This window comes from Ostrinia nubilalis, chromosome 13 (genome assembly GCF_963855985.1).
Source record: "Ostrinia nubilalis chromosome 13, ilOstNubi1.1, whole genome shotgun sequence".
Classification (NCBI taxonomy): domain Eukaryota; kingdom Metazoa; phylum Arthropoda; class Insecta; order Lepidoptera; family Crambidae; genus Ostrinia; species Ostrinia nubilalis.
Genome location: NC_087100.1, coordinates 13820402 through 13843535, shown reverse-complemented (window position 1 = coordinate 13843535; position 23134 = coordinate 13820402). Strand labels below are relative to the sequence as shown.

General features: G+C 37.3%; 1 protein-coding gene across 1 annotated transcript in view; it reads right to left on the bottom strand.

Moving 5' to 3' along the window:
• Nucleotides 1-23134, bottom strand: part of LOC135077340 (GTP-binding protein REM 1) — a 183258-nt gene that overhangs the window by 19624 nt on the left and 140500 nt on the right. Inside the window, exon 2 of the mRNA XM_063971866.1 lies at nucleotides 22536-22751. Coding sequence (XP_063827936.1) covers nucleotides 22536-22751 — 216 coding nt within the window. The remainder of the gene's footprint in view (nucleotides 1-22535; nucleotides 22752-23134) is intronic.

The window sequence follows — 23134 nt, the reverse complement described above, 5'->3', positions numbered from 1 at the left end:
ATTCATGCGGGGGAAGCCGTGAAACTCCATCTATCATCATCATTAGTAATTAAACGAGGTCCACGCGGCCGCTAGTTGTTGATAATTTGTTTCTTCCCGATTTATATTTATTAGCATGTTGATTTAGAATATAAACCTATCTGAAAAGTACATTTTGTTTTATTATTAAACTCAACTCATTGCAAGTGGCTTACACATTCCTTTAAGTCATTTATTAAAACATTTTTGTAGATGACTATACATAAACACGTCAGATTTCAAAAAGGTGCGAGTTGATGACATAAAAAACAGAAGGTGCCAACTAGCATCTTTAGAGGTGCGAGATGACGAATAACTCGATTTTTACAATCCTCTTTTTTCCCTTTCGAGTTATTCCCTTTTGAGTTATTCCCTTTCGAGTTAATTTGTCTTTGTGAATGTAAAGATAGGAATTAACTTTGCCTGGAATGAAAAATTGCTGGCTTGTGTTTGCTCACATAAGCAGGCCTTTATTTTTTATAGGTTCGCCATGAGGTTGTAGCTAAAAACGAGATAATTTGTATTTACATTTATATGATCAAACGAACTTACCAAGTGAAGTTCGATCTGAATTATCCTGTTTTCGCCGAAGAGATTTATTTTACCGTGTAGTACCCCTGTACGACAAGCCAATCCGCACACAATATTCAGCGTAGTAGTAGTAAAAAACAAAAGAGCGGGCAACCCCACCCCTACCACGCTGTGGGCTCGGTGTCCGAGCGGTCTCATTATATTTAGAGAAGAGATGACATTGACGTTTACCTCCAGGGAAGAAGATATAGAAATCTTCGGGTTGGGAGGGACCTTAAATCTCTTCGGCGAAAACAGGATAATTCAGATCGAACTTCACTTGGTAAGTTCGTTTGATCATATAATTATCCTGTTTTCGCCTCCGAGATTTATTTTACCGTGTAGATGTTTAGAGCATGGATCAATGTCCATGTTAAATGGTTAAGAGAGTAAATGTCAATGTACTAAATACATAATAAAGCAATATTTTTGTATTATAATCGTATTGCATCACTTATTCATAACAATAACAAGTATCACGGTCTCAACAAGATTTTGTTCATTATAGAGTATTATTATATACATTTATTTGTACTTCTATTAACTGTTAAGTACGACTACTGATTGTAAAAAGTTGCCAAGACAGTTGACAGAGCATCCTGTCTATCCAGCACACTGGCTAATTGTGTCAACGTTGACAGCGGCGCAAACCGCAGGCAATACTGCCGCGTGTCGCGTGCTGTGTGGGCCGAACACCCTCGTGTCGACACTACTTTCCTATATTTATCCAGTTTCATCTCAGAACTGAGCTTGACGACGGTAGTGGTTAACACCGAATCGATCACAGTGACTGCAAGGCTAACACTCTGATTGTTGTAAAACATAAGCTCACTTGCATTTTAATTAAATAAATAAATAATGTGGTTAATTAAAACTTATTAATTTATTTGGATACAGTTTGACCAGTATTCCAAAACAGTATTAATTTGGATTCCAAGTAACACTGTTGCGAGGAAAAAGTTTGGTTTCTATTTAATAGCACCTTTTAAAAGCAATCTTTTGATTCTTGAAACCTGACCTATAAATTATAATATTAATTAAAATAATTATATATTTCAATAAATTATATGATTTCACTAACGATATTGCTAAGCGGTGGTTATTTAATGTTATTATAGGATGCACCCGACTTTAGAATATGCTAAGAAAATAGAGTAAGGTAGGTACAATGATGTAATTGAGCATTATAAAAATATTTATTTGTCAGTCATTTAGTGTAGTGGTTTCAAAACGGACTACTATGCCGAGAGGTCCCGGGTTCGATCCCCGGCCGGGCAGAAATTGAATTGATACATTTTAATTTCTGTGATGGGTCTAGGTGTTACTATGTATAATATGTACTTATGTATATAAAAACGGTATTTAAGTATGTTTATATCCGTTGTCTAGGACCCATAGCTTTGCTCAGTTTGGGACTAGGAGCGTAGTGTAAAATGTCGAAGGAAGGATATTTATTTATTATTTGCGGAGTGTATAGCGGAGTCTGGTACGTTTTGTTTGATCCACGACTGCCAAATACAAAACTTACTGCCAAGGAAAGGTAAGCTTAAATGGGCAATATGGTACTACTGATGTACCTGTTGCCCCAGCATTCTATTTTTTTTTTTTTTTTTTTTTTTTTATTGAAAAAACGTATTAACGTCTAAAAAAAAATAGTCGCCATTCTAAGGCGAATTAATTGGAATTAATTCATGTTAATCGTGTAGAAATCTCTACGCCAGACGATAAAATATGAATTATGACTAAATATCAAACAAAGTTCAAGAAACAAAAAATAGGTTTATGTCATGTACAGAAACCAAAGCGTCTAACATTTTCTGAGACAATATTAAACCAAGCTCCTACTCCGTGTCTTTATTCAGACACCTTGATTCAGTCAGCTTCAGTATTATGACTGTGATGATTGAATTTTTATAATCATGCTAAGAAAAAATAACAAAATACTAATTCTCAATTTATACTTCATAGAAAGGGAAGAAAGACTCATTCATTATTATGAGTTTGTGGCAGCGTTATCAATTCGTAAAATAATATCGCATTATTTTTTGGTATTATTAAAAAAATTCCTTAATCTAAACTAAAGGTTACAAGTAGTGGTAGTACTGGTAGGTACCTACATAATACATAGTTTATTTTATGTGGTTGATTCGTTCTTTGACTGACCAAAGTCCACTAGTCCGGTTGTTATTACAAGCGGCCCGATTTATTTTTTGATGCGTCAATAATTTTCTATTACATTGATTACAATGTAATTATTATTGTGTTATATTTATAAAGGCATAGTTATTATCGCTTTAACGCATAATAAGATACTTTGCTTGTCTAAAAGATTTAGCAAGATAAGAAATGATTCAATGTATTTCATGATGTCGCATCTCTTCTTATGAGAATTCTAACGTTATACATAAATAATTTATACGAACCAATTGTAAAACAGTACATGGAGTTAAAACTGACCTTTTTTTTTTTTTAGTAAATAAATAATAATAATGATGATGAAGCCTTACTTTGTAAGACTATCAATAGTATTATTAGCATTAATCATACATTGATTAGTAGGTACAAACCTACATAATAATGTTTTTCCAATACAAGAAAAAATGACGTCATCTTATGTACCGATACCGATACAGTTTAAGAAAGCTCTTAGATTTTATCTATTATTTATAGATACAAGCTGGTGAGACGTCATGAATAAAAAAATAAACTTTGTAAAAATATCAGGGCTAAAGAAAGGCCGCAAAGAGACAAACAAAAATGTTGCCTGTTTGTTCAGATACAAAACAAGCATCCGTTAAAATAAGACCATAATTCTATTTGCTTTTCAGTGGCTATCGTGTTTATGTAATAAACATATTATATTAGTAATAAGTTTCTTTAAACCATAAATGAATCTTTTGTTAAAAGTTTAATTGCGGTTAAAATATCATCCCTTTTGAAGTGCTTAAACCACATAAACTTTGTTTAGCATCTTATATAAACGCTATCTAAGTCCACCATCTAGGAACATTTTTTTTTTTTTTTAACAAGTGGGTAATCTCAGAATGTACTCGTGTCAATGGATGCGATTAAGAATATTCTTAATATCAACGTCTCTGCGCCGACGTGTATAATTATTTGTTATGTATAATTAATTATGTTTACTCGCATGGTTATGATGATTATGAAAAAATTCATCTGGGTTCGAATCGGGAATCGAATAGGTATCTCGGTACAATAAATTCTGTAACCGGATATTAGGTACATTGCATTTAAAATAACAATATTTTAAGCGGCCAGCACATACCTGTACATAGATGGCGCGTCGTCTAGGGACGCGGGTTACCTTGGTGTTCTGGTCGGTCTTTAATGGCGCTTCCCGCGTTGCGCTGGCAGCGCTGGGCATGCGGCGGCGGCGGCGCGGCGCTGCGGCGTAAATAACGGCGCCTGCGCTTGTGGAAGGTTGCGTGGTTGCGCCGCGGGCGGGTGATAGGTCTTAGCCCATCATACCATACAGCAGGGCGTAGCTTGTCGGTACGGCCTCTGTATAAAGCCTCGATTCACACAGTTATGCGAACGGCTAAAGCTTAAATTATATATTCAGTGCAGCAGCCTGGATTAGTTGTCATATCAAATAAATACCTCTTTTCCCGTTTTAGAGGATTATAATGAGTTATAGTTGTCGACCGTTGATGTAATTGGTCGACCGACCGGAAATGTAGAAAGATCTTTGTAAGTTTCCAACAAAAAAAATGTGAGACTGATAAGTACTCACAATCACAATGCCGGTAATATGAGTCGTTGCATAGAAAAAAAACGACATATTGTCATACTTCATTTATATAAAGTAGGCATTTATTTCCACTTCGACTCGGTTCGGTCAACAAACCGGCCTAAGGTTTATTTAGGATCTTTTATTCTGACCTTATAATAGCAAGTAATGAATCTACATAAATGCACTTTGAATTTTGATCTGATACTTATTTCTTTCTTACTAGCCTTTGTATTTAGACCAATATCGATTGGTGTAATGTATAAAAATACAAAACAACAAAATTATTCAGTTACCCTTTGTAGCATTGAACAATGGTGTATGGCCACAGGGTCATCGGTCGTTATAAAAGCAGGCGGAGGCTCGACTGGGGCGAGTGCGTCCGCGGCGCCGGGTCATCAGGCTCCAAGACGGTTGATGGTTCATAAGGTGTAAGGCCAAGAAGGCAAGCTCTTAATGTGGGTAGTTTCGTACAAACGCATCATTTTTCTGTATGAGCTCATTATGTTCTGTTTTTACGGCTTTTAAAAATGGCCGAAATGAAGATACTTAACTCGTAAAAGTGAATATATTACAATACCTGGCTATCTCGGTAGTTAATATCTCGTTTTTACTCGCTAGAGCAAAAAACGGCTACTGGTTAAAAAATAACCGAACATAAAGTGGCTGCTGGTTAATATCTCGTATTAACGCTACTGGTTAAAAAATGACCCGCAAAAATGACCGAATATAAAGTGGTTGCTGGTTAATATCTCGTATTAACTCGCTAGAGCAGAAAATGGCTACTGGGTAACATCTCGCATTACCTCGGAGAAAAAAATGGCTACTGGGTAACATCTCGCATTACCTCGGAGCAAAAGAATGGCTACTGGGTAACATCTCGCATTACCTCGGAGCAAAAAATGGCTACTGGTTAACATCGCGCGTTAACTTGGAGCTAAAAATGGGTCAAAGTTACGCGTCGTGTCACAACGCTTATAATAAAAATGTACAAAATAGTTGTTACAACCAACCTTGTGTTGGGTCTAATTCTCGTCACTACACTGCACAACTTAAAATAATTACGTTTTTTGTCGGTAAAAACGTCCTGGTGACGTCACTTAAGCATTTTTCTTATACTGCGTGCGGTCGTTGCGCGTGCGCACAAAGGAATGAGACCGCTCGGACACCGAGCCCACAGCGTGGTAGGGGTGGGGTTGCCCGCTCTTTTGTTTTTTACTACTACTACGCTGAATATTGTGTGCGGATTGGCTTGTCGTACAGGGGTACTACACGGTAAAATAAATCTCGGAGGCGAAAACAGGATAATTATTTTTTAAATAAACAAGTTACTTTGCAGCGCTGATTTACAGTTAAGTTGTTTGATCTTCTATATAATTTTTTCTTGTTCCTTTTAACAGTTTTTATGAAGTTTGTTCAGATATGTTGTGCATTTCTTTGCTAGCTTTCGTTATTCGCACAATTTATAACATAAGTATTGTTCTAATTACCAGTAATATGAATTAAATTTCATATCAACAAGTGAAAAATGTTTTAAATCCTGTAAAAATCATGTAATCGCTTCTTTTTACCCGACTGCGATAGAAGGAGGGTTATGTTTTTCTGTACGTAAATACTTCGATCTGTGAAGCTATTACGTATGCCACGTTATTTTATTTTTCTAAAAAGGCTGGTAACCCTAACCTGTCACCACCAAAACGGCACAACGAATTCCGCAGTGGTTTGAATACTACAGTGTCACGCTGTCAGCTTGTCAACGAGTACATTTCATTAGATCCAATATCGGAAGTAAGACTAGATTTATTGGAAAACTTTTGTAGGCTCAATTTCCAGCTTTTTATTCATAAAAGTTATCAATCCGACTTCGAAATTGATTGCAAGAACTCGAATTCGATTAATTGGTTTTATGTAAATGGTCGATTAAATTGAATTCATTTTAGGTATAATTTGCATATTTGGAGTCTGATCTGATTCACATCCAGCGTGAGAGAGACTTATAATGAGAGCCGACTGTCGCTTTTAAAACACCTGTAGTTATAATAATAATATTCTTTTCTACTAATATTATAAACGCGGATGTTTGTCAGGATGGATAGATGTTTGTTGCATCCTCACTAGTATTACTTGACGGATTTTGATAAAACTTTACTGCACTTTAGCTTACTTAAAGGTGCAAATTTGTAGCTGACTGACTGTACTTACACAGCAGCAGCAGACAACATGTCGTCACGACATTTAGTTTCTATGTATTTATATGAAGTAGCATTCGTTGCAAAGTAGCATGCGACACGTCGGCTGAAAATATTTAATGGAAATACATAGAAATTGACATGTCAGGGCGACACGTGTTGCTGCTGCTGTTGTGGGTAGTTGGCTACGAACTTGCAACTTTACACTTAATATTGCCAGGTGAAGCCGCGGGCAGTAGCTAGTGACAATAAAGCTAGCGCCATAAACAACGCGCTATCATTGCACGTCGTAGCTGAGCGTGGCGCACTCAATCGTTGCTTTAAAATTAGGCGATTTTTTGTCAACTTTCACACGGGTGAAGCCGCGGGCTGTAGCTAGTGACAATAAAGCTAGCGCCATAAACAACGCGCTATCATCGCACGTAGTAGCAGAGCGTGGCGCACTCGATCATTGCTTTATAATTAGGCGATTTTTTGTCAGTTTATTAAAATTAGGCGATTTATTGTCTAGTGACAATAAAGTCAGGCAAAGCCACGGGCAGTAGCTAGTGACAATAAAGCTAGCGCCATAAACAACGCGCTATCATCGCACGTCGTAGCTGAGCGTGGCGCTGATAAGCGTTAGCGGCCGGGCGTTGATTGAATTTCCGATGCGGGCCACGAAGTTAGCGGGCTGTATCAAAAGTCAATTCGAGGATGAACATTATTGAAGACATCCTCTAATTTAAAAGGAGGAGGTTCTATGTTCCTCTTTTACATTTTTATTGTATGTAACATTCATACTAAGTAGGAAAAAAAGTCGCACTTTTTCGTGCTTCGAATGATATAAATAATTTGATTTTAGTTTTCGCTTTTTATAGTTTTAGTTATCTGGCTCTGTCTTGTTTATTTATTAAAGCACTGTATTTATAACTGTTTATTTTCTTGGATCATCTGGAAAAGATAATATGACTGCTTAAATTCTGACATTTCGATTTTATGTTTCTTTTGTTGGTCCAATCTGAAGCATGGACAAAAGATTTTTAACAAATATTGAAACTTGTTTCTCCTTCTATTACGTTGTAAAAACTGAAGGTACAAACCTGGTGTGCACTTTATGGGCCGCAATGGTCTACGTGACTTAGCGGAGGGACGAAAGCCACTTTAAGTTGACGTTGACGAGTTCTTAAATGTTTCTTTTTACAGTTATTCAAGCTTGCAATGTTTCGCTAACTCATTTCTATTGCGAACAGTAAGGCACTGAAACTTGGCGGCTTATTACGCTCCAAGTTATATGACCTGGTTCTTTTCGAGGCGAGAGTGAATAGGCACTAAGTAGGTTAAAGGTTTGTTGGTTACTTTGATTGAGATTTGAAAGAACAAATAGTGTCTAGACAAACGTAATACGAGTATACGCAGGCAGCAGTTACTATTAACAAAAGTTATGTTATTCTTAAAGATAAGTCTAATTCATAAAGATATCAATATTCTTAAAATAAATAAAGAATCTCTATCATAAATTAACTACCCTAGATTGTACAGCATTTATCATCAGGTAGGGTATTCGAATACCTACCTAAAATCAAATAACAATTTTTTTTTAAGTCTTTTCAGTTGAGAATTCAATTTTTTGGCATCAATTTTCTGTACTTTTTTTATATCCACAACGAGGAAGCTCTTGGCCTGTATCTCACCTGATGGTAAGTGACGATCAGGCCGAAGGTGGAAGCGAGCTTCACCCAGATTCCTCAACCACGGAGGAACTGGCTATTTTACCTCTAACTGCCGGAACACAACAATGCTGTTAACATTGTTGTTATGACACACTTAGGTAAGATGGTGGTAACCAAACCGAACAGAAAAATCTGCTTCCACTGGGAACTGAACCCGGGACCTCTGCGACTGAAGCAGGTGGTCTTGCCACTAGACCACAGAGGCGGTTAAAACTGAAACCAATGAAGATGAATAATGTGAAAAAAGAGTTTATTTTAGTCTCGAAGAAAAATATGAATCAAACTGCTGTTTTCACGGCCCCATCCCCAGCGGAATCATTCCGTATTTCTGACGGCAAGCCCCGATTAGTTCCGCGCATTGACACACTCTTACCGAATCAATTTGATTCGGTTTCGTCTGCTTCCTTTTTCATCTCCAGAAAGATTTGTTTCAACGGTCTTTTTATTTTTATCTTATTTCGAAATCTGTAGACGTAGGTGTGTATTTTGAAATTTGTTGCCGGTGATAAACATGTTGCTAAGGGACATGTAGTTTCTTCGTGGTAAGCTTAGTCGCGGGAAGAACCTGGATGCGGGCAGCGCAGGAACGTTATGGGAATCCTTGGGTCCAAATCCAGCAGTGGACGTCATTTGGCTGGCTGAAACGAAGCTAAATATGCTTGAGTTACGAGTGGGTCCACTACAATAGTCCAGAAGCGGTGGCGTTCGAACTCAAATCTCGATTCGGTCAGTCCCACCTAGAGGTGGGCGCCGATATAAAATTGGCCGGCGGCGGCGCGCCGACTTTTTGACCTCGGCGGCGGCGGCGTCGGCGGCGTGACCTTGTTTGACCTTTGTTCATTAGGTATTTTTTTTAAAATCTGCTTTTTCAGTATCTGTCGTCAAGACTAATCAGGTGATTTGCAGTTGGTTGGGGTTTGAGCCACTAAAGCAGTGGTTTACCCTAGTAAATTAGCTCTCTTGATCATAGATACTTTGATATTTGGATAGCGGGTTTGGCTGAGATCAGGTTCTCGTGTATTTCCTAAAGGCGAGCGTACCAATGTGCCGATAAGAGTACCCTTAACATGTATTTTTGAGCTCTTTAAAGGCACATAGTTAATGTTGGATTAGCTGACTGTCGGTGGAATATTATATTCAGTTCTGTTTTATTTATATTTATGGTCTTTCCATGTCATCCTACGGTCCAGGATTTTAATGCAGGTTGATTGCAGCAATGTGTCGAGGTCTAGATTGGCCGGAGGATAAGTTTCACGTCTTAAATGATAATATGGTGAGACTTCGGGGCTTAATTACATGCGCCAATTGGTCAGCCAAGCAGCTGACATTGCAAAAGTCTAGTCACTTTAAGATCACAGTTACATTTGAGGAATGCCGCAGCTTTCTGGTGTCTGGGCTACTTTACTAGTAGATGTTATAGAGTATCGGACCAAATACAGAGTCCTGGGGTACTCCAGCTCTGCAGCTAAAAAGAGAAGATTTTGTCACCGAGTTTGATTTAAAACTGTCTGTCACTGAGATAAGAATCCATCAGCAGGTAGTAGAAGTGTGCTAGAAGGTACTTTTTAATTTCAAAGAGTAGTCCTTTATGATAAACCCAGCTGAAGCCGCAGCGAAAGCAGACGTACAAGATTCTTTCTTTTTCAAACATTGTACTGATTATGGTTGGTATGGTTTCTGCCAAAATTTATGGTCGGGTATACTATATTACATTTGTCATACTTAGGCAAGGGAATAAACGAGCAAGAATGATAATTTTAACAATACAAATGTCAGATTAATTGAGCGATAAGAGAATTCGTTAGGCGACTTGCCAGCCTTATGGATAATTTCCAAAGTTAAGAGACTTGCGAGGTTCTTCTCACTCAGTGTGGTCATTGTCAAGACCATACTTCATGGTGATCAGATTAAATACAAGTGCTTTACGAGGGTCCATTTTGGCTATTTCTTTAGCTTAGCCATCTCTCTTAGCGTCAGTTCTTTCGTTTCAGCCGAAAGACGTCCTGTGCCGCTCGCATCCAGGCACTTCCTGTGACCTTCCCCAAATCGTCGGTCCACCTAGTGGGAGGCCTGCCCACGCTACGTCTTCCGGCTCGTGGTTGCCACTCAAAAACTTTACTGCCCCAGCGGCCATCAGCTCTACGAGATATGTGGCCCGCCCACTGCCACTTGATTTTAGCGATTCTTTGGGCTATGTCAGTCACTTTGTCCTCCTGCGTCTTTCGTCCTCAATTAGCGTAGTAGGAATCAATCTTCTACTTTGAACTTGAGGAGGGTAAGCGGAAACATGGCGGTCAACTCCTCAGATAGTCAAGTACAAAGATATCCAGAAGCAGCATACGAATAGATGCAAAATGAGCCTTCTCAAATCACAATGGGAAGGTTTGGCAGCACAGCAACTAGAATGGCGGGAGATTGTGTTGTGTAGAGCCGAGTCCGCGAATTCAACGAGCAACGCACAACTGAACTCGGCGCAAAACGCGATGATGTAAATCCCGTCCATCTGCCGCCATTCACTACAATTATGTTGGCGGCGGGTAATTACTCTCAATATGCGAGGAGTTTGCCGTGAAGATCGGCTATGTAAGCCATAGCTAAGTCGAAGTGGTCACCATGACCGAAATCGGTCGGATGAATCAGCATCATCAGTAGGAATCAAAGGCAGGCATAGCTGCAAGTCTCGGATCAAGTCCAATGCTTGATCTTATTATATTTTTTGATTGAATTGTGGATTTTTTGGATTATCCGTGTCAATGGGTTTAAATAAACCGGCGTGTCATGTAGCAAAGGTCTGAGATTTTTCTTGTCAGTTCGCACTCATGTATTACCGGACCTAATAAGCAGAGAACACTTTGAGGGAGGTACTTTGTTGCCTTCCAGAGGTTGTGGTACCCATTTGCATTCCGAGACATATTTGCCAATCTCTGTGTGAGTGATTCGCTTAAAGTATATTCCAATAGTGTGGGTTATCTGCCAAAGGAGGCGGGGATTTTTTTCTTGACAGCAAGAGGGACCGGCGCCTCTTGCGATCAATTATTTACTAGACCAAGCAGTAACTTGAATAATGTACTTGATTAACTGTTAATATAGTTAGTATTAAGGTATTCAATCAATTATTAGTATATAAATGGCATTAACTTCGCCTTGTGTACAATTTATATGGCATTAAAGAATAAATATTATGGTTAGTTCTTCTGTTATATGGTTTACTGATGGGTCAAAAAATTAAATGGGCCCTAACGTAGGCTTTGGCGTGTATAGAGAGCAGCCGAAGCTTAGGCTTTCTCAAAGCCTGGGTAAATTTGCCTCTATCTTTCAGAAGTCTACGCCATTATTGAATGTGCGGAAGCTAACCTGCGAAAAAAATATGCCAACCACATAATTTACATTAACTCAGACAGTCAGGCCGCGCTGATGGCCTTAAACTCCAACTTAATCACCTCAAAGTTAGTAGAAAACTGCATGAGTCGACTGAATACCCTAGGAAAACGTAACAGAGTAACGCTGAGATGGGTTCCAGGTCACGCGGGAATCGTGGACAATGAAAATGCCGACGAACTGGCCAGAGCGGGAGCGGAGGGAACACAATATGGTCCAGAACCCTTTTGTGGCATTCTCAAAAGTCTCTGGAGAACATCTATTTAAACAAATCCTTTTAGGCATGGTCAGACACGCTAGGATTAACTCATTCCAAAGCTCTTATATAGGCTTTTGCCTATGACCGAAAATGCTCTAAGCAGATCATAGGACTGAGTAGGATCAAAATGCGCATCTCAGTTCGAGCCTTCACTGGACACAGCAGCTTAAACAAGCACTTGTCCATTATGGGACTGTCCGAATCAAGAATGTGCAGGATGTGCCAAGAGGCAGATGAAACGCCACTACACATTCTCACGGACTGCGGACCTTTGATGCGCAAGCGGAGCTTACACCTGGGCAAACACATCCTAAGCCCACAAGATGTAAAACATATCGCCCCCCAAAAGATACTGCAATTCCTAATGGATGCAGGACTCGGAGGCGAACTTTAAGGAAAATAGCGGCGATCACAATAGATCGGTGCCGGTCGCAGTGATACTAGGACTTTATTGAACTAGAATAGCCGCTCAACTCAATAAAAAAATAGTTCTTCTGCGTTTGAAACACAAATTAGTACAGTATAGGAGAGGAATAAATTTCAAATAGTTTGTACAGTATCAGTATCGGCGCGCCGACAGCTGGTCGTCGGCGGCGGCGGCGTGAAAAAATTCGCGGCGGCGGCGGCGCGCCGGCGTGGCGCCCACCTCTAGTCCCACCACATCGACATCATTGGGCTATTTTCGCTTCAAATCCTGTACAATAACTTGAAATTGACTATGTAACATACACACCGTAACTTTATTCTTCAGAGGTTTAATTGCCTTAACCTTAGCCTCGTAAACCTTATAAAGGCAGCAGGAAGGCGCTGGATGCAGGCTACCAACTGCCCTTTATGGAAATCATTATGAGAGGCTTAATGTTCAGCAGTGGACGTCCTATGGCTGAAATGATGATGTTGAACCTTTTTAGTCATCTAAATAGTCGATATTATATCATTTCGAAGTCCTTTAATCTTCATATTTAATTCATGTTGGGTTCCAAGACAGCCCCGGTTACTTATCAAATTTCTCTGGTACATCGGGGACTAATCTGTAGATCCTGGAAATACTGAGAGGGATTTTTTCATAAATTGAAACGGGAGGTGGAATATTCCCGTAAATTCATCTGAGTTTTTGTCCTAAAAGTCTGCATGCATACACGTAGCTTTTCGTGCGAGCTTTTAAGCAGCTTCAGACTGATCTTTATTGTAAAAAAACACCTGGTATAGTAAAAATATTATGTAAAAGGCTCTACAAGAGCAAAACTTCAAGTGAGTTTTATAATCATCTTTTTTTTTGTCAATTTTGTAAGCACTATTTAATAGTCTATCAATACTAATTTTGACTATGACTTTGACCTATTTTGATACAAAATGTCACAGTGCACAGTGGTTAACTTAATGTGCCACTGTACAATGCATAGCTTAATGTGCCGTTAGAATGTCTGTTCCTATCTGTACTACCTAATCCAATATGATAAGACTCAAAATATAAATTACGTTTAACCTACGTAACATCTACCTACGCACTTTTCCTCGTGTACGATTATATCGTGCCTTTACGAGGGCGCAATGGTTCCGCAGTGCAGTATCGACGGCCTATCTTGGTTTGCTTCCAGACTACTACGCTAGAGGTCGCGGGTTCGATCCCTGCACAGCACAAACATTTGTGTGAATAAGCAAATCTACATTTTGTATTGATGGTGTCTTATGCATTAATATAAAACATGTACTTAGCTGTGGTTGTTTTATAACTAAGTATAGTAAAAGATTTATTTAGTTCGTGACTCTAGGACTCTGTGTAAAATGTTAAAAGACATTTATTTCGAATAATAACTCTATTTATAAACGACTCTCTTAAAAACCCCCTTTTTTGGTCTAATTCCATCTTTAACGCACATCATTTTAGTAGAGACAAGAACGTATAAGCAACAGCGTATTTGCCATACATTTTTGTTGCAAAATATCTCTTAATACAACTACATAAGGTTATAAAATATAAGTTTGATGTGCCATCGTACTATGAGGTCTATAAGTAATATTAAATCCGAAACAAGAAGTCGTAGTAACTACACAAACAATTTAAGCTGGTAAAACTTATTCTTGAAAGTTACGGAATTAACTTACGTGGAAGTTGGTTTTGCAGGCATGATAAGACGTCGCCTCTTTTTATCCTCATTTGATGCCATAAGGCTAGGACTTTAAAGTCCAATTTCATCGCAGCTTAAGAGTGTCTTGTATGGGTTTACTTAATATTATACAGCCAACGAAAGAGATCTGACAATGTTTAAGGAAAACAAAGGATGGTGATTTTCATGAAATAATACGACTCGACTTAATTTCAGAGTCTAACTTGTCTCTAAAAAAGTTAACTTAAGAGTATTAGATTTGAAAAATATTACTTTTAAATGTAAATTAATATATTGTTGTTGTTGTGGCTTTGTATCCAATTTGAATAAACTTACCTACATTTGTTAAGTTTGCCAAATAACTATACAAATACCTAAATAACGTTACAGGTTAATGAAATACAAAATCTTTAGGAAAATCACGTATTGACCGCTTTTAAAACTACGATCACAGAATACATAATAGTAGCAACAGAAATTGCACTCCTTTGTGTAGGATCAGAGGCCGGCATTTTAACGGTAATAATAATAATGCAAAATATCCAACGCACATGGTGCATTCGAAATCGCACCTTACTACTACGCTCACAAGAGCGCAATTTTTTTGTGTTGTCAGGGTTGTTTAAGCAAAGTTAAATAAATAAAAACTTAATTTTAAGAAGTATTTATTGTATTTACGATTGGTAAACTTTAATCTAGTGGTGTTTGTATAATCGTACCTTCTCTAAAGTACCTATTAATAAACTTCAGTGTTGCGATAATTCGAAATTGGACAAACAGTTTTAAAAGGTGTAGTGTCGTAAAATAGACACGGTGAAGTAAGGTTAATGTTTTATTAGCTAAAATAATTTTTTTGCTACAGTTTTTAGTCATTAGTATTTCAAAATTATTTAAAAAGTGTAGTTTTTTAAATTATTTAAATCACTACAGTTAATTATCATTCCTAAATATTACGATTTTACATTAAAGAAGAATAACAGTGCTGTTGGAACAATAAACCTTGATTGCGACGATGATCGACCGAGCGTGTATAGAAATACGCGTGTGCTCACAAGCGCGTGGCGGCCCTGACTGATTTGCAACTTGAAGTTGTCGCGCGCTGTAGGTAATTATCTCGGCCGGCATAGGCGAGTGACGGAGGCCTGCTACGATGTATTGGTGATCAAATACCTAGCCAATTTGATACATTGTACTTAAGCTTGTTTGCTGTGCTGTTTTTAATTTTGATGAGTTCAACTCGTTTTATACTCTTGAATAAAATAAAATCTGAAAAAGTAATCGTTATTTTTATAACCGCATCAGAGGTTCACAGCATTTTTATCGAAACCATTTGCGGTAAAATCGGGGTCCATCTTTATGTGATTGAAAGAGGAAAATTGAACGGCCGTTTTATTTTATTTTATTTGTCTCGTTAAACATTGGAATTTCAGCCGTACTGCATCGATTTAGAGGTCCTAAGATTATGTGGGTAGTGGGTAGTTTTCAATCGGTTGCCGGTCAGTCACACACGCCCGTCAGCTTGGCTCTGGAATTGATTAGAGCTGGGATATATCGGCTGGATAGAAGGGTGGAAAGGAAAATAAATGTCGACATAGGCATAGAGTAATGGAAAACACAGATTAAACACTCTGTAAAACAGAAAATCTAGTTTGTGGTGTAATCTTGTTGGTATTTTATTTTAAAGTTAAGAATGAGGCGTGATTAATTGGTATTTCTAACTCAGAACGGGTAAACGAAACGGTTACACGATCTACATTATGATAAAATTAATACGTACAAAAATTTCTAATGAAACACTGAGTGGATTATTATTTCTACTGAGTGGATTATTATTTCCCACTAAATTATCTATGAAAAAAGTGGAACTGATTTTTAGACGCCTTTTGTGCTATAACTTGCAGACTTGAAATACAATGTTTATAGAAAAAACCGGTAAACCTTTGGCTATGTCCTGAATTTATCACACATTTTCTTACTATAAAATCTGTGCAGGGCAAATTGACACTTCCTGGCGATGTTCACTGTTTGTTTTCCGATTCAATTGGAGCGGCGAGGAAGGGTGCAAACACGATCAATAAAGAATTGACAGCGGTCAACATACGCCAGAGGTTCTAAACCTTTGGTGCGATTTTAATGTTTTTCTTTAGATTTTTTGAGTTATTGTGTAGTTTTTCATAAATATTTAATCTTCGTTTATGCTATAAATACTTTCAATTTTAAGTAATATGTATTTTTGGGGTAAAATAAAGATGTGTATGTGTATACTTTTGCCATTACTTTAGTGATGAAAAAGTGAAAACGGTTTTTACTTTTAGACGGCTCAAAATCACATTGGGATTTGAAAAAAAAAATATCAAAAGCTACACCAAAGTTACTTAAGAAGCCGATACATAATACGAAAAAGAATAATTTAATTAATGTTTAATGTTCCTCTTTTTCCCTCATAATTTTGACTAAATCTCAAAAGATGCCCGTTGAAACGAAACTCCTCAAACTCTATCATTAATAAGGATAGCAAAACAAACTTACTCTACATTAAACCACCCTATTGTAATACAGAATTATAAACATACCCATATCTTATATCCCAGTAACATAATAAGCAACTTATGCTCAAGTTTCTTTGTCCTTCGGGACTTATCCCTTTTTGAGATAACGCAGTTAACCCTTTAACAATCATAACATTTTTCATTGTATTTAGATCTTAAGACAAGCGGAGAAGGTTCAAAATATGGTGGGAACTATATTCCCACTATCGTATAAAGGGTTAAATTGTACGAAGTATGAGTATTTTCGAGAGGGGCTTTATGTGAGGACTTAGAAGGTAGTGGCTAGTGGACATCTTGCGACTTTTAATCTATCAAATCAAAAAAATGATGGGACGAAGCAAAAAATAATAATGCACAGGACGTTGTTAGGCCTATTGTAATTAAAGGCAATTTATAAAAAAAACTACCAAGTAGCCAAAATCTCAATCAAAATTAAATATCGAGGCTCTTTCAATCAAATAAGTTTAAAATTAGCTGCGATTAATACTAAACAGAATTATTATTAATGAGGGGATAAGTTGGGGGCCGAAGTAATTATTTTACTCTTTGGTTGGGATCTTCAAATACTTACGTCAATTGATTGAATTTAAATTAAAACATCTTGAGCCCATTTTAAAGGATAATTAAACATTTATATCATAGAAATGAAACGGTTAATCCTTTACGGCAAACGAATTATATTCTCAAAGGGCTCTCATCTTTATTGGCTTGGCTTCTTAATTAAAACAATAACAGACAAAGCTAACTGTAGCTTTGAATTAATTGATTACCGACGAGTTAGCGGATTAACATTTTTATTTAATTAAAAGGCTGAAAAGCCCGCCAAAATTCGTCCGAATTAAGATTTGTCAGCAAAATGTACAGTCGATAAAATAATCTGTGAGTATTTATTTTAGGTATATGTCTATTAATGAAAGGCTTAAAATCAAATGAGGAAAATCCTTGTTGTGCTGGCGTATATTTTTTTTTGAATCCCATTTTTGAGAGATAAGCAAAGTTTATATTATTTTTAAACATTATGGAGTTTTTGGTTGGAAATGGAATGAGTCGAATTGTTTGACTACCCTGCGAGCGAGGGTAGATATGTGCACTTTGGTAAATCAGTCCCATAGTAAAAGGGAATAGTGAAATATAACATACCTAGGTATCAAACCGGGGTTTATTCATATACACAAAACAATATAAGTAAGTAGGTATTCTCTATGTTTATAAAACCTAAGTAGATTGGTTTGGGAATTAAACGACTAGTTTTCGAATGTTTATGTAGGTACTATAGGTGTACTTATGTAGGTACTATAGGTGTACTTATGTAGGTACTATAGGTGTACTTATGTAGGTACTATAGGTGTACTTATGTAGGTACAGTTGAGTTCATAAATATTTTTTCAGTGCCAATATTTTAAAATATTGTAGTGCAGTAAGTAGCGCAGTCAATACTTGAGCTACAGCAACATTTTATATGATTACATCTTATTGATGTTTGAGTTTGTGTTGATATATTACATTGTGAAAACTCAATCAATATTTTGAAACATTGGCACTGCCAATAAATTTATGAACTCGACTGTACTTATTGCAACACAAGTAACTATCAATCTCTGTTCGAGTGGATTTCATTACATAAGTACTAGCTTTCCGCCCGCGGCTTCGCCCGCGTGGGATTTTGTCTGTCACAGAAAAACTTTATCGCGCGCGTCCCTGTTTAAAAAACCGGGATAAAAACTATCCTATGTCCTTTCCCGGGACTCGAACTATCCATATGCCAAATTTCATCAAAATCGGTTCGGTGGTTTAGGCGTGAAAGCAAGACAGACAGACAGACAGACAGACGGACAGACAGACAGAGTTACTTTCGCATTTATAATATTATAGTATAGATTTAGATCTACTGGTCCTTTTTACCAGAGTTTTTACTGTGTCACAAGCCGTTGGTAAGTCAGTCCGATAACACCGGTTTGCATAATTAACGAAGTTTACTCTCAAACGTTGCCGTCGACATGTTTTGTTGGCGTTATTTGAATTTGTCCTTTGATTTCAACAACGCTTTTTGAGGGGTCCATGTTTATTTCTAGTCAAATTCTGAGTACGATTTGTATTGATAGACGGATGACTTGATCACATTGTGAGAAAATGGACCGTAATTAAATTGATAACTCGCTACCTTATTAGGTATTATAGAAGTCTATGTAATAATTAGTCTGAATTTATTTTATTAATTTTTTTTTCAATGTTTTTTATGTACTGAAAGAGTTACATTTGAGATTAATACTTATTATTATTCTGTGGTAATACTCTAATCTCATTATAATACACTCGACAGCAAATAAATCGCACCACCCGCGACAAGCACTTTCAAACGTATGCATCCCCACTTCACACCAATATTGGTACCATTCAAAAGCCTAGTTCTAAACTTCATTTCATTATAGGAAAGGTTTTTACCCCAAAAATGTTTCTTTAGAAGGATCCAGAGTCACTTCTTCAAAAAATAGATAGTTACGCTTGAGCCAACTTTTATGGCTATAAAACTGTTAAGTTGGGATTAATCGCTATCTATCTGTTAAAGAGGACACGTGTGATCATTATTTGGTTTTATAACCATAAAATTTGGTCTAATTGATCCCAGAGGTGAGCCCAAAGTGAGGTCTTTCTTCAAGTCACATTTATGGTATATGTTAATCATTTATTAAGAAATTAAATGTGTTTTTCTTTAAGGATATTTATTGGGCTTTCAAATAACACCAATATTGTTGGGGCACCATTATTGTGTCAAAAGAAAATCTTTAAAGTTCGCGTCGCGGGTGGTTCGATTTATTTGCTGTCAAGTGTAGAATATAGAAAAAATCGAAATTTCACTATTCAGAACAGTTTTTCGGGCGGTGAAAAACCATGTTTAGCCTTTAAGTAAAGCTGTTGAATGTTAATAGAAAAATTTGTGTGAAGTGAAAGTGCCTGAAGAAAAATATAAAAGGAATTACTTCGTCCAAAATAACCTGTAGCAAACGTGCTAATCTAATAGAGAAACAAAACGGCACGCCAAAATATAACCTCAAACGAGAAAATACAAAACAAAAACGAAACGCGATCCGAAAAAGGCAACGGTGGCGTTCCCATACAGCCCATTAGCACAACGCTCAGCCAATCTAGCGCAGAAAAAGTTATTACGAGCGCGGGAACGAAACGAAAAAGGAACAACTGGCCAGTGTTCCGTGCACAAAGGAGTTTTTTTTTTTTTTTTTCAAAGTTTTTTAAACGCGGGTATAATTACTCTGTGATTACCTCACGCTTGTTTTGTTTGGATAGCAAGTGCGAGGGATATTGTGTGACAATATGAGGGAAAAGGTGGGAAATTGTGAATTCCAAATAGGAAAACTAAAATACTACACACCAAGTCCAGTGGCTTGGTGTCGGCGGCTTTATTTCAAAACTATCATGTCGATGACGTACCTACTTTCTATGACTTTTGACAGCATGTTTGACTACATAATCACGGTAATGCTCAGGTGAATTAGATTGGTAAATTACATACCTACACGTAACATGTACTATCATTAGGTACATATTAGAGATGAGACGTATTTACTAGAACAGATCCACACACTAGGTATTTTACAGTACTAGGCGGCACCTATTCCATTTTAAAAAATACTTGATCCACCTAGTATTTTATAAATTACACGATTTCCGACCCTACCCTGAAAGTAATAGAGGTTATTATTGCGTAATCCGTAGTCGTGTATTACGCGCACCTAGTATTTCTCGCTAAGCTTATGTGCGAACGTAGAGATTCACTCCACGCACACAAACGTAGTCAAACCATATTCATGTAAATAAGAAAAAAGTATGTAAATATTTTTATGAAATTGATATCTTTTAAATACGCCAACTTTTAAGTTGACAGTCCAAAGCCTGTTAAAGTATGAAGGGAGGAATTATATTATTATTCAATTTCAAATTGCATTATTCATACTACGGTTGTATCTTTTCAAAGAAAATTGTATTTTAAAGTCATATTACTTGGATTAGTCCGCACTAGTCGCGTCAAGTATGCTAAATTACTACGTACTAGGTGGAACAGGTATTTGGATCGAGTATTAATAAATACTTGGAATAGGTGCACCTGGTATCAAATTTACCTAGTATAACCCATCTCTAGTACATATCATTTTCTGAAACCGCATTCTTTATGTTGAACAGTAATAGAGATCGTCGTTACAGATAAATGACGTCCACTGCTGGACAAAGGCCTCCCCCAAAGTTTTCCACAATGAACGGTCCTGCGCTGCCCGCATCCAGGCTCCTCCCGCGACCTTTACCAGATCGTCGGTTCACCTAGTAGGAGGCCTGCCCACGCTACGTCTTCCAGCCCGTCCCAGCAGTCGAACTTGTAAGAATACAAGTTCGCCCATTTGATTAGGGTCAAATGGGCGAACTTGTATTCTTAAAGTTTGTCTAACCTTCCGCCAAACACCCTGTAGTTAGGTACATCATGAAATTTTCCCCTATCGTTTAAAGTGCTTTTCCACTCTGCATTAGTGTGTCAATTATTGAATAAATTATTATGATGATGACGATGGTGAATTATAAATGACAATAATGGAAAACGTGTACATACTGAAGACAAGGTCACAATAGTTTAATCACTATTTACTATGTAATTTCCTCAGAAAACACACAATTGAGAGTTCTGTAAATACTTGACAGTGTTTGCAGACTAAAATGCTATTCACTACTAAGTTTACAACGAAACTAAGTTGCTTTAATTAATTTTAGTAAGGGGAATAACGACTTTGTTTCATTAGTACAAATAACCATTTGCATACATTAGGTACTTTGTTATAAAATTAGCTGGTAGACAATTTATTATTTACTTGATTATATTTAAAGAACACTGAGCGACTTATATCTTTTCAAGTATGCAATCTTTGATTGTTTTTCCAGTTTTTCCTTTCTTAGTTTTCTTCTGATACGTTGTCAATATCTCGCTCCCTCAAAACAAATAGGTAGGATGATTTAAATAAAATATTAGGACCTGTAGGCCTAAGATGCACGCCTTGATAACTTTTATCGAGGTCAAAATGTATGGGCAAAATCGACAAAATGGCGTGATAACCGCTTATCGCGGCGCGTAAGGCTGAACTGTAAAGTAATTCATGGTAGGATTTTAATGGAAAACTATCGATCTTCGTTTATATGATCGACTGTAGTATATGAGGTAGTATACCAATATAAATTTTCGATGGCAACTCATAGTAGAGCTACTCAACTATTAAGTCAACTTTGAAAAAGTTGAGTGTTTTTCATCTTCGTAAACGCTAAGCGCTTCAAATTGAGTGAGCAATTTTCCCAAGACCTTCAGTTAATTAAACGCTTGGCTTGAGTTATCAAGTAACTAGAATATACTTGGGTTAGTTACTTTTTGTGGAGCATCGTTTGCAAACATTTGCACAAGGTACGTGTTGCCAGATTATTTTGGGAATTACCTTGGTAAGTGAAGTTTTAATATAGCAATAGGAACCTTGCCTTGCATTTCACGTAAACACTACGTACTATAAATTAAAAGCCTTGCGGTAACCAAAGTTTGTATGTCAATAGCTTGCCTTCCGATTATCACTACTGGTCCCCATTATTATATCGAAGCAAAATTGGTAAATTTAGACCCATAATAGAGCTCTTTGAGTCAAATAATTGAGAATAGCCTACCCATAATATCACCATCATTAGTGTATCGGCAGGTGGAGGCAAGAAGCCAGTTCCTCTGTGGCTGAGGACACCGGGTGATTCTAATCATCACTTTAAGATACCAGAAAAAAAAACTCATAATTTTTTGTTTGTTTTTGCAAGTAGGCTTTTAAAAGCACTTTCACATGCCCCAGTATTAATCCTACCACTGCTACGAGACAATAAATGGACCAGTGCTGAGAAGAAGCAGCGCAAGAAACTCAGTAACTAAAAGTATTTATAAAAACATTTTCTAGTTAAAAAATCTTTCAAAACTCACCAGCAGGTCTGTCGTAAGCATTAATACACTCGCTTGTCTGAAACTGGTTGATGAGCGCCGTCTTGCCGACCCCTGGTGCTCCGACCATGGCCACCCTGTGACAGGCTACTGGCCTGCGCTCCTGAGGTTCTGGAGCTGATTGAGCAGGAGATGAGGGTGCGAGGCTGCCTGAACGCGACCGCCGGCGCCTGAAGGAATCCCCTCGGTTGACTATGCCTGGAAAAGGAGAGATTTGTGAGTTACAATGATAAGTGTCAGTAGTGTTGTATGGTTTTGGCAGAGAAGAATAGGGCTGTTCTTCCCGAGGAATTCGTAAAAGGCGACGAAGGAACAAATGGACAAATGTGGGTACATCAGGCATTCCTATTTTGTCTGGCCAAACCTTTCATTTGCCTTACCAGAGGCTGAATGAAGCACCTAGATGCGAAGAAAGGGTCAGAATACTCAGAATAGAACCTTACTCTTTTCATGGACGTAGTAAAAGGCGACTAACGGGCAAATGTGTGAAAAAAATAAAAATCAAAAATATTTATTCAATTTTTACCCTTTTTTTATTTAGTTATAGTTTAGTTTAGTAATTATTTGTTAACATTTTGTTG